This window comes from Ovis canadensis, chromosome 22 (genome assembly GCF_042477335.2).
Source record: "Ovis canadensis isolate MfBH-ARS-UI-01 breed Bighorn chromosome 22, ARS-UI_OviCan_v2, whole genome shotgun sequence".
Lineage (NCBI taxonomy): Eukaryota > Metazoa > Chordata > Mammalia > Artiodactyla > Bovidae > Ovis > Ovis canadensis.
Window position 1 is genome coordinate 28,978,935 of NC_091266.1, and position 13,217 is coordinate 28,992,151.

Here is a 13,217-nt window from a genome sequence, read left to right on the forward strand (position 1 = left end):
TCACAACTTGATCTAATCTATATATTATTTACAAAACTGAATACATAGAGCATACCCAAGAGCCAACTCTGGACATGTGTTTCTCTGAGTCATTGATAACCGTGCTTCCTTGACAAGGGCCCTGGAGGAAGCCAGCAAGGACTGGGAGAAGCACACCCTCTGTCTAGAGCAAGTCATAGGATGTTCTGTTTACGCAACACCAGTTTTGCAGTTGTATGATTTTGGTTTAATTTTAGGTGCCATGACAATGACACGCTGCCTTAATAGCACAGCTTCAAGGTGAGTTCGGGTGTTGGAAAAGAAGCAGGAGGGCAGACAGATCATGCTCAGAGTGGCCAGATGTGTTGCCACAATAAGGGACAAACAGGGGCCACCATTCACAGGGAGCAGGCGGGGCTGGGGTGGGGGTGGGGAGTGGAGGAAGACGAAGTCTGAGCTGTCCGTGTACAGTGGTGACCTCCAAGTGTGCCGCCTCGCCAGGTCACCCATGTGCTCGGGGAGGCCACCTGGGCAAGACACTGAGATCCAAGTCTAGCCACCCAGAGGGCTGGTCCTCTCAGAGACTTCCTTTCACTCTCAGACGTCACCACTGTAAATACAAGGCAAAGATGTGGCCTGGTGAAAGGTACTGTCTCATACGTGGACAGCAGTCAGTGGCAGATTCTCACACACTCACACACACACACACACACACACACACACACACACACGACAGAATGAAGAGTTAGAGGGGGAAAGCAATGAACCACTCTGTTGACCTGGCCAGGTTCTCAACCTGGTGGTGTCTCAGCAACGGGTGACTTCATCATCAGGGCCACAGATTTGGCTGCACCTGGTGTTGTATAAATCCACTGTGACATCCCCAGAGAACTGTACTGTGACATCCCTAGTCTTACACTAAACCACTGTAATAAAGGAAAAGGCTTGTCGAAATCTCACATGTTCTGCTCATTCTGTCATTTTATTACCCAATTATCCATTACATTTTCCAATCACTTTACATAACCAACCATTTTCATCGTTGTCACACTATTGTAAACCACATCAGCAAGTTAATACATAAAGCTTTGCATTTCAAAAAACTAGACACTTTAGTAACAATATTACAAAGGTTTTAGCTTCAAAAATAACTGAAAATGAAAAAAATAAACTTTTAAAGAATTAGCATCATAAAATTAATTTATTCCAAGTAAAAATACAAAATAATATTATGACATTGACCAGATATGAAAGTCCCTCCCAGAAACAACTCTATTAATGATTGAGAAAGCACTCCTTAAAGAAAATACGAAATAAAATGAAAAATATGTAAATATGTTTAATTTTTTTCTTAGCAAAAAATCTTTCTAAAAATAACAATGAAAATTTGTCTCAGTACAAAGGCTACATTACTATTGAAAAAATACCAGCATGAAGAAAAGGTACATATTTGACAGTAGAAAAATGATTTCAGTGAATCACAATGTCTAAAGTTTGCAATGAAAATAAATCTGCAATAAAGATTTATGCCTTTTTTCTTTTCTTTTTTTTCTATTTTTTATACAAACAGTACAAACAGTATTGCACATAACAACAAATAGTCGAGGTTAGGTTATAGCCTTCAAAAAATCGACTAGTTCAAGTGTCACGTCAAGGAAAGGCCACAGCAGGACCTGTGATACCCGGGGGCTTCCCATTAAGTTGCAGGTCAGAACACCTCCGTGTTTTTAAAAAATAATTTTTTTCGAAGGACCCTCTCTTTTAATATAACATTAACAACTTGGGGGCACATTTATTTACAAAACAAAAGGGAACATGTTATAATTTAATAAACTAAAAAAAGTTCTCTTTAAAAAAATACAAACAGAAGAACTCTTTCACAATCCTGGTCAGTCGTGCACAATCAACGCTTGATTATAAATATACAAATTAAGGGAAAGTAGTTTCCACCACCTATTCACAACTTTCAGCACCAAATGGAGTTTATTTTTTGTAACCTATTCTTCATGACAATGTTTTTTTCGCCTTCACGTCAGCTTTATGCTGTACAATCTTCCAGCATTTTTTTTTTAAATCTCAGTGTTACTTTAGTACATGAAAGAGGGGTGCTTCTTCAAAAAGTTTTGCTTCTTTCACATAATTAGGTAGATTTCTGTAGGTTAGATATGATCTTTAATATTATAGTTATAAAGCTCTAACTTCTTCATTTTCAAAAACACAAATAAGCATGAAAAAAATAAAGTTACCCATCTGTTAAATCATTTTTCTTGCAGAATTAAATTAATATATATTTTTCTGAATAAACTTACTTAGAAAATATCATTTTCTTTCCTATATTTCAAAATTGAGGTATTGCAAAAGATCATGTCAGTCAGAAAGCATGCCTTTTTCCTTAAAAACAAACAAACAAAAAAATCTTCAGCCAACTTTTGAAAACTGTCTAGAATACAAAAAGTAGTAGTGCATAACAAAATTTCTTGTACAGATGAAAAAAACCACAAACATAGAAAAAAACAAACAGAAAACCACAGCTGGGCTGGAAAAAAGCAATTATTACCAAAAAGCCCAGAGGTAACCTCAAAGGGGGAGAATTCTAATAAGCATTTTTAATCCAGTAAAAAACTATTTCGTTTTTTTTTCTTTTTGAAAACAAACTATAGTTTGAGAGCTGGTAATTGCAACTAAACACCGAAGAAACAAAACAAAACAAAGCGCTATTAACTTAAGACAGTACAAGGACATCACAGCACATAAAACACAGCGACTTAAGTCTGTTCTGCAGTGTCATATCCAGTCAGATTGTCCCCAGAATTCCAAAACATAGGAAGAAGATTTAAAAAAAGACTTACACAGTCTCATAATCATTATGTGTTTATATATTACTATCTGCAGCCCAAGAGTGAATGCTAAAAAAATGTCCATGGTAGTACTAGCAGGTCTGAATTCTATTCAAGCTTTACAGGATAAATCCAGGGAATTAAGTAGTTAATTTCTCACCCAGACAACCAACCCTGCTCAGGCCATCTTAGTTTGTCCAGACATTTCTTTAGCATCACAATCACACAACTTTCTTAAAATGTGCCTAGTTTGTCAACTGACAACTTATCTCTATATACTGTATATATTCCTAGTGTTTGTAAGCTAAGATGAGCTCTTTGGTTTTCTGGACAAGGTCTGAAGCTATGTAAAATGGTGCAAGCACTAGGAGATTGTAACTAAGAGCTCATGTGTTAGTTAATAATATACCAGTTATGAACTGTCAAGTTCGTTAATGTCTGACACAGAGGCTTTAAACAGTTAAAGTTTGATCACAGTTAGACATAATCACTTTACTATATAAAATAAATTGCACAATATATAACAGAGCACCGCAAAGTACTTCATCTACCATCCACAAATTTGCTTTAAGAATATCCTACACCTAGGTTTTATATTGGTTGTAATATAGGTCATTCTGTTATGGGCTCTTCCTAATTTCAGAAGCATTCCATTTATTGAGGCATGCCTTCCTCCAGTCAATTACCATTTCCTTGAATGAAAAAAAATTTTTCTTTAAAAATCAGTATTTTATAGCTTATATAGATTCTTAATTTGTGCATTGTGGGAAGGTTTTATACTAGACATCGGATATAAAATTTATTGCATGCAGCAACCTGATTAAGTAAACATGCAGTCAGAAACAGTGACCTTCCTTTGAAGCTTTCTCAAGTCTATTCTGATCTCCTTTCGGCAGCTGATTCTATCCCTAGATCACAAAAGTGTGTTGTTGGGTTTTTTGTAATTGATACCTTAGCCTGAATAGAGTATTATGGTATTAATAATACCATTTTAATAGCAGCAAAAGCTATTGCAGCATAAATTTACATAACACTAAAAGATCTAACCAAAATCCTCAGCAAAACAAAAATCAAACATGAAGGAAAAATAAAGATTCAGCTTATGAGGTATCCTTACATGTCAAAATAGAGAGCAACTAAAGGCTTATTTTCATTAAGGGTTATCCTTACTCTAAATGACCCCAACTAATGACTGCTGAATTGTTGTGAAGTTTTTGCTACATCCGCCACCTACTCACGAGTATTACCTTTGGTAAGTCTTCTCCTAGGGGCGATTCTCTAAGTTTCTGAAAATAAGTGCATGCTCCAGTTCAAAAACGATCAGAACAACAACAACAACAACAAACAAACAAAAAAATCACAGACATCAACCTGATGGCCGCTGATGAGAATGGCAGTCTACGAGTGACAAATCAGGTGTAAGGAATCAAGGTACCAAGCAGACAAAGGTGAGAATCAAAGTGCAAATCAGTACCGTTATACACTCTGCAATTCTGCGTTATACTGGACACTGAGTTCAGTAATATGACTGTAAATAATAATAATAATAAAAAGACCCATTTCTTCTTTAAAAATCGAGAACAAATGCACAGATTTCCAGAACACTGTAAGCCCTGAGGCAGTGCCCTCTCTTTTCCCTCCTTGTTATCTACTCCAGTACTTGTGGCTGGGTCTGCCCTGGGCTCAGCTCCAGCGGAACGGAACGTGGCGAGGGCGGTCGCCTCCCTCCTTCACCAGCGGTTTGTGGAATTCCCGCCCGGCGCGGGAATGTATGCTCGCCCAGCAGTATTCGCAGTAATACTGCAGACAGGTGACGTTGGCACAGAAGAACGGGGCAAACTTCCCACCACAGCGTGTGCCCTGGCACTCATCACACATCTGATCATCCAGCACATATGGCTTCACTTCCACCTGGACCCAAAGAGGAGAGACAGGAAAAGAGATTTTAGCAAAGCTTCCTCACATTTCTTCCCCTCGAGAGCTCATAACGTAGCTTAGTATGTCTCAGTCAGGCTCAGTGTTGAACTCAGCTGGTTATTAGCAGTGGCTGAGTGTATGGGCTTTGGGATCTGCTCCTTGATGTGCTCGTTGTGTGATGACAAGTAAATTCTTAACCTCTCTCCATGCTCCTGCTGGCTCCATCTGTGGGTCTGTAAAGTAGGTTTAACAGTGAAACACAGACACACACATACCTGTATATCTGTATGGGCATTATAGGGTCTGCATCAGAGTGCTGGTGAGGATTAAGAGAGGAAGTGTGTGGAAAAGCACATGAGCTGAATCCTGAAGGCCGGCAGCATGTGACAGGCAACAGTGTTTCAGGGAGAGAAACCAGCGAGGACAAAGCCCCAGAGTAGGCAAATGGCAGGAGCTGGGTGGAGGGGAAGCCCCCTGAAGGGAAGCCCCCTCGAGGCCAGCAAGGCCGGCTAAAGGGCGACCAACGAGGCTCTGGGCTTTGCCGTTTTAAACACAAGCTTTCAAAACACTAACCTCTCTCAGTACTGTTTACAATGGGCCGGAGGGAAAGGAGGACAAGGGGGATATTAAGAAACTACTATAATGATTGAGGCTGTTTTAGTTTTAGATTTTATTGCCTTAATCTCCCTCCAAGACTGGAAGCTTCAATAGAGGACTTTTCAGCACAGTCCTGCAGGGGGCATTTTATTCTAAATGAAGCAATGCTATATTATATAAAAACCAGGAGAGAGGAAAAAAGTTTCCCCAGTTTTCCCCCATGTTCTCTTCCTAGAACCTCAGACAGGGAATGCCGTTCATGTTTTCATGGTGAATGTTAGAAATAAGTAGGAAGGAGGCAAGTCTCTGTGTGATCAGGCTCTTTCTCACGCCAACCTCAGAGCCATTCTGGGCAAGAGCAAGCAAGCTCTGTGGCCACTGGGGCTGTGGAGATGGGGACCCATGTTTTTTCTGATATGAGCCAACTGCCTGACGGGTCGAGCTGCCTCTGGACACAGCCAGGGTCTGGGGCAGGCTACCCCGAGGCTGCAGGGCACAGGGTGGGATGAGCGGGGACGTGAGGGCTGCTGGGACTGGATTCTTGAGTTCCTGGTCCTTCTCTTCTCAAGGCCCCTCCACCGGGCTCCTCTGGAGTTCTGTCTCTAACCATTAGCTCAAGTCACCGGTCCTCAGCCAGCCAGAGATTTTTGCTCAAAGGCCCACTGGAGATGACCTGTCCCAGCCCTTTGGTTACCCAGGGGGATTCACTCTGACTCCAGTTCCCTTCTCTTCCCCTCCTCAACCTGACAGCTTAGTGCGTGGGCTTCAAAAAAAAAAATCTCACATTCATCTCTCCATCATAATTAAAACTGTCGTGGCTCTGAGGTCATCTGTCTGGTTCTGATCTAGGCGACATTACCAGCTGTGCAGGCTACTCAGGCACTCCTCATCTGTGCCCTGGAGGAAAGAGCTCCTATGAGGAGCAAGTGAGCTGAACCATGTCAAGCACACAGAACAGTGCCTGGCGTGCCATAAGCCCTAGTTAAGCATCACTGTCACTCCTCTCGCTTCCGCTCTAGTCCCGCCCACAACACGCACCTGATGTGCCCAGTGCCAATGACCTCGGCGCTCCAGGCCTTCCCTGGTTCAGTTCTCCTGCGTCCACGTGAGCATTTCAATCATCTGCCTCTCGGTGTTCCTCATCTAGTCAAAAGCCCTTCAGCTTCTCCCCTGCCTTCACGAGTAGCCCAGCTGCCTCCGTATAGCAGGTACTCCCTGTGCCCTGCGACTCCAGAGTAAGCCACAGCCTTTGTGATCTGCCCCAGTCTCCCTCCCAACTAGTTACCAACTCCAACGCAACCTGCTCTCTTTTCCCGCTTAAGTGCTCAACCCACCCAACAATTTCACATACCCAATAAAGTCCAGTCTTTTCTTTCTCTTTCTTTCTTAACATAAAATTAACAATCTTAAACGATTCACTGGCTTTGATTACATTCACAACGTTGGACAACCACCACCTCTACCTCGTCCCAAAACATTTCATCACCCAGAAAGGAAGCCTGTAGCCCACTAAGCAGTTATCCCAACCTTCTCTCCCTCCCCAGCCCCTGGTGACAGCCTCTCTGCTTCCCGTCTCTGCCGATTTACCTACTTTGGATATTTTATAAAAATGGAATCACAAAACTGTGACATTTTGTGTCCGGCTTCTTTTACTTATCATAATGTTTTGGGGTTTATCCATGTTGTAGCATGCAGCAATATTTCATTCCTTTTTATGACTGAATAATATTCCACTATGTGTGGATATATGTGTATGTAGATATATACACAATATTTCGTTTATGCATTCATTCTTCAATGGACATTCAGGTTGCTTCCACCTTTTGGCTATCTTGAATGATGCTGCTATGAATGTACGTGTACATGTGTTTATCTGAATACTTGTTTTCAATTCTTTTCAGTATATACTTAGGAGTTGATCTGCTGGGGCATATGGAAACTCTATGATTAGCTTTTTGAGGAACTGCTAAATTGTTTTCCACAGCAGCTGTACCATTTTACATTCCCACCAACAATGTACGAGGGTTTCAATTTTCCTGTATACTCACCAACACTTGCTGTTTTCCATCTTTGTGATTAAAGTTATCACAAAAGAGGTGTGAAGAGGTCTCTCACTGTGGTTTTGACTTGCATTTCCCCACTGACTAATGATACTGAGCATCTTTTCATATTCTTGTTGGCATTTTACACATTGGAAGAAAGGTCTATTCAAGCCCTTTGCCTGTTTTAAAAACTGGACTGTTGAGTTGAAAGAGTTTCTTTGTATGTGCTAGATACTAGACTTTTACCAAACATGATTTTGGGGAAGGGGGCTGTGCTGGGTCTTCATCGTGGCACACAGGCTTCTCCAGTTGGAGTGCTCAGGCTCTAGAGTGCAGTAGCTGTGGCACGTGGGCCTGGTTACCCCAAAGCACGTGGGATCTTAGTTCCCTGACCAGGGATCAAACCTGCGTCCCCTCATTGGAAGGCAGATTCTCAACCACTGGACCACTAGGGAAGTCCCTATCAGGCATATGGTTTGCAAATATTTTCTTCTGTTTTGTAGGTGGTACTTCACTTTTTTGAAAATGTTCTTTAATTAAACTAAAAAGTTTAATTTTGAAGACATCCAATTTATTTTTTTCTTTTGCTGTTCTTCTTCATGATGCCGTAGCTAAGAATTCACTGCCAAATCCAAGGTCAGGAAGATCTGTCCCTATGTTTTCTTCTAAGAATTTAATGGTTTTAGCTCCCATATTTAGGTTAATAGATTTTGAATTAATTTTGTATACAGTGTGAGACCAGGGCCCAACTTCATTCTTTAAGTGCCCCAGGACCATTTGTTGAAGAGACTATTCTTTACCCACTGAATGGTCTCAGCAACCTTGTTGAAAATTAACTACAGGCTGACCTTCCTTAGCTATTTCTGTCCCACAGGGAACTCCTCCTTCTTCCTCTTAATACTCCACTTTGCTCCTCTGGCATTTCCTGTCTATAGTCCTGCCTTGGTCAGCATCTTTCCTTATCTTAAAGCAACTTGAGGACCGAGTCCTGGAGCAAGGCACGATGGTGGTAGATCTGTGGAAGCATGTGGTCTGCAGAGACAGTGGGCTCCTGGCGGGGAAGGGAGCTGCAGGCTCATTAGAGTGTATATGAGCTGGACTGAGCTCCCTGAACTTGGAAGCCAAGAAGGAGCGAAGGGATGGACTGAGTGCCCAGGACTACCACCTCGGATAGGGTTAGGGTTAGGGTTAGGGTTAGGGTTAGGGTTAGGAAGGCGTGCCAGGAACTGGAAGTAGTCAGCTTCTCCACCTGCGGTCCAAGAGCTGAGGGCTGCTCTGCTTCTATCTCAGGGTGCTCTATCTTCTGCACTCAGGATGCTCCAGCAACCAGATCTGAGCCCCAAAAAGCCCAGAAAGAGGATCCAGCAGTAAGAGAGAGGACTGGTCTGAACAAAGAGAATTCACACTCAGCAAAAAAAAACAAAAAACAAAAAAAGCTGCCTGAGGAGAATGGGACCACAGCCCTTTGTAATATATACACACATGAAGAGTACTCGAGGAGAATACTTAAGTAAGGGTACTTTCCAGTTTTTCATATGTATACATTAATGTTACTTTTGTTCGGGTGTAAAAGTGACATTGTGGTTATATGGGGGCTTTTGTCCTTAGTTATTTTTAAGAGCTTAATTTTTTTTAATTGAGGTTAAAGTCATAAAGAATTAACCATTTGAAAGTGAACAGTCTAGGGGCATTCACTACATTCACAATGTTGTGTAAACACCACCTCTGTATGGTTCCAAAACACTTTTATCACCCAAAAGGAAACCTTGTACTCCAGTTTTGCTTTTTAGAGAACCTTTTAGAGATACATACTGAATTATTTCAGTATGAAAAATTATATGATCTCTGGGATCTGCTTCAAAATAATCTAGAGTGAAGGTGGGAAAGTGGGCAGAGGTGTAGATGAAGCAAGACTGGTCACAAGTCGACAATGATTCAGACTGGATGACAGGAACCTTGTGTGTTCATAACTGTTCTAACTGTATGATGGGGTTCATTACACTCTTCTCGAAGGACAGGGAAGCCTGGTGTGCTGCAGCTTATGGGGTCTCAAAGAGTCAGACATGACTACGACAGAACAATACTCTTTTATTATTAAGACATTATAATAAAAGTTATTTTATTTATATAAAATATTATTGCAAAAAATTATTATTGTAAAAATTGTAAAAAATATATAAAATATTAAATGTCTATTATTAAGACATTAAAAATAAAAATTACTAAGACATTTTAAATTAATACATCAAAACTGTGACTTTTTGACTAACTATCAGATGAACTGAAGAGAGGATAACATTGTTGAGATTCACTTTAGTGGGCTAGAAGATCAAGGGGTATAAATACTTCAAAGTTCTGGGAAAAAAATAATTGAAAGATGAGGAAGAAAAAAGAAAAATTTGAAAGTAGATCCAGGAGAACCTAATAACAAAACCTACATGACTTAAATAGACCGAAATAACAAGACGGGCGGAAAAGTGAGGAAATGTAATTAGATGACAAGCGTCCTGGAACTGCGCATCAAAACCTCCACCAGGTCCAGTCCGGAACAATGAGAAAAGACACACCCCCAGGTGTATCCCAGATATTGAAACCAAGTCCCCCTAAAACCTACTTCCCCTGTCCAGTTATGATTATCCTCTCTATCTAAAACTTTATGTTCTTTCCTGTCCTGCCCTCTGTTCCTCTCAGGATGGAGGAGTATCAAAAAAAAAAAAAAAGTAGTGGGGCGGGGGGGGAATGCAACGGAGCAGGACCGTGCGGGGCTCTCCTGGGTGAAAAAGCCTCTCTGTGTTCCTTGTTTGTAGAAATAGGCTTTAGTCTCCGTCCCGAAGCTCCAAAGAACAGACTCAACCAGTTACTAAGTAGGGGAGTGAGGAAATACAGAAACAAAGAAAAAACAGTCAAGAAGTAGGAGTCCCAGTTCCTCCTTAAGAGAAATTCATGACAATGTGACATGTATCTTTGAGCTGTTCTGCAGGAACTAAGACCCTCAGCCAGGAGGAAGGTGGTGACCACATGCTGCCCGTAAGCATACAGACCCTAGACTGGTTGGAACTAGAAGGTTAATGATTAAGATTCTTGAGACCCCACCCTGTTACCTCATCATCACCCAACCAGAAGAAAGTCATGTCCCCTGCATCCCTCACCCCAAACGCTGCCCTTCAAAGAAAGCCCTTCCCTGAAAGCCATAGGGAGTTCAGGTCTTTTGAGCATGAACTGCCCATTCTCCTTTACTGGTCCTGCAATAAACACTTCCCTACAAGCCGGCATCAGTGAATTGGCTTTACTTCGCCATGGGTGAGGGGATCCAAGTTCAGCTGGGTAACACCCATATGTGTACAGTTACTTTGTCTTTTTAGTTTTTTGCTTCTATTGGCAATTCTGCAATAAAGATACCTTCCATATGTTCTCACATCTGTGGTTTTACTTCTAAGCATTGGGATTATGACATTAATGACAACCAGCAGTAGGATTATTGGGTCAAAGAGTATACACATTTTGAAGAATTTGCCAGTTTACCTCTTTAAAGGGTTGTAGCAATTCACATTTCTATCAGCAAATGATAAGTAGTTATCACTTCTTTTAAATGGTCTCCAGATGAGAATAAAATGACATTAATTTTCTTCTTCCTGACTATAAAGAAACCTGAACATCTTTTTAGGTGGACTGCCCATCAATTCTTAATGTGAATTATCTTCTAACCAGTATACCACCATGTTGTATGTCTTTTTCTTGCCAATTTTTAAGAGTGCTTTGTATGGTACAAATAATAATATGCAATTTTTTTCCAAATCCATAATTTGCCTGTTGACTTTTTTCAGGGCATCTTTGCCATTTAAATGTGTTTTATTTTTACACAGTCTAATATATTTATTTCCTTCCGAGGCTTCTAGGTTTCTAATCTTTTTTATAAGAGTATCATCAATTTTTTACATTTAAGCATTTCTTTATGTGGATCCTATCTTTATGGTTTGTTTCATTACAAATAATTTACAATTTTTGTTCAAATTGTGACTATTTTCTCCCTTTTTTCCTAGAATAGCATAAAGCTGCTAATGTTCTTCCAAGTCTTTCTTTCCCCCCAAGATTACAGTCCTTTCCGTTATTGGATTTCCAAATTTTAAAAACTTACAAGTTTGTAAGTTTTGTCATTTCTCCTGACAGAGAAATGATATCTTGACTAGATAAAGGATTTTGGGGGTCTTATCCTTCTCTCTCAGACTGATTGATAGTATTCCTTGGTGTTCAAGCTCCCAGTGCTGCATATGAAAACTCTGATGTCAGTTTTCTTCTTTTTTCTTCCATTTATAGGAGATAGTAATAGCTACTAGCTCTTTCACATGGAAACATGCAATGTTTTCTTTTTATCTTCAGCATTCAGAAATTCTAGTGTTATGGAACCAAACTTGGGTCTGCTTGCCCACCATACAGCAAAGCCAATTCACTGACACCAGGCTGTGGTGAAGGAAAGTAAAGCATTTTTTGAAGGGCCCAACAAGGAGAACGAGAGGCTCATGCTGAAAAGACCAGAACTCTTTGATGGCTTTAAGGGAAAGGCTTTAAAAGGTAACATTTGAGGTGAGGGTTGCAGGGGGCATGACCTTTTTCTGGTTGGTCGGTAGTGAGGTAACAAGGTGGTGTTTCACGAGTCTTAATTATCAACTTGGTTCCAACCAGCTTGTGGTCAGCATGTAGTCACCATCCTCTACCTAGGGGCCGGGGCGGTCTTAGTTCTTGCTGAACAACTCAAAGATGCGTCATATCGTTGGATTTCCCTTGAGGAGGAACTAGGGCCCTCTGTTATCACTGAACTGTTCTTTCTTGACTGCATTCCCTCACTCCTCTAATTAGTAACTGCTTGAGTCTGCTCCATGGAACTCAGGGAAGGCCTAGGAGACTAAAGCCTCTTTCTACAAACAAGAAACAGGGGACAAAGAGGGGCTTTTGTACCTAGGAGGCTATTTCAATTCTTAATACAGTATGCGAGGAATAGGTGGTAGTTTAGTCGCTAAGTCGGGTCCGACTCTTTTGCAACCCCATGGACTGTAGCCCACCAGGGTCCTCTGTCTACAGGATTTACCAGGCGAGAATACTGGAGTGGGTTGCCATTTCCTTCTCCAGGGAAGATCTTCCTGATCCAGGGATAGAACCTGCATCTCCTGCATCGTAGGCAGATTCTTTACCACTGAGCCACCAGGGAAACTCTCCATTTCACAGGGAAATGGTTAAATAAAATGTGGTACATCTACCCCATGGACTATCACACAGTTACAAAAAAGACTGACTTAGTGCTTCATTTGGAGGGATTTCAATAGCAGGGGGATAGTAGGATCTAGTGGAATGATGGATACAAACACCTACTGCAAAATGAAGAACACTAAACAAACATTAGGTCAAGTAATACACTCGTGCTGATACTTGAAAATGCAGTATGAATGAACTGCACCTTCTGTAGCGTTTCTGGGCACCTACTGACCTGGGGAGTTCATCTTTCAGTGTCCTATCTTTTTGCCTTTTCATACTGCTCATGGGGCTCTCAATGGTTTGCCATTCCCTTCTCCAGTGGACCACGTTTCGTCAGAGCTCTCCACCACGACTTGTCCGTCTTAGGTGGCCCTACACAGCATGGCTCATAGTTGCATTGAGTTAGACAAGGCTGTGGTCCATGGGATCAACTGCTAGAGTTGGTGATGGACAGAGAAGCCTGTTGTGCTGCATCCCATGGGGTTGCAAAGAGTCGGACATGACTGAGCAACTGAACTGAACTGAACTGAACCGAACCGTACCTTTCTGTGTATTCAGGCTTCCCGCTGAGCTTGGCACCAATATCCCTCACCACATA

The 13,217-nt window shown here is 41.3% G+C and overlaps 1 protein-coding gene across 8 annotated transcripts in view; it reads right to left on the reverse strand.

Annotated features, from left to right (window-relative positions):
• Window positions 1–942: 942 nt before the first annotated feature.
• The window catches only part of CPEB3 (cytoplasmic polyadenylation element binding protein 3), a 199,827-nt gene continuing 187,552 nt past the window's right edge, over window positions 943–13,217 (reverse strand). For all 8 annotated transcript variants that reach the window (XM_069567519.1, XM_069567516.1, XM_069567518.1 and 5 more), the window contains one exon: window positions 943–4,727. In XM_069567519.1, the coding sequence (XP_069423620.1) occupies window positions 4,500–4,727 (228 nt within the window). In that variant the 3' untranslated portion in view covers window positions 943–4,499. The remainder of the gene's footprint in view (window positions 4,728–13,217) is intronic.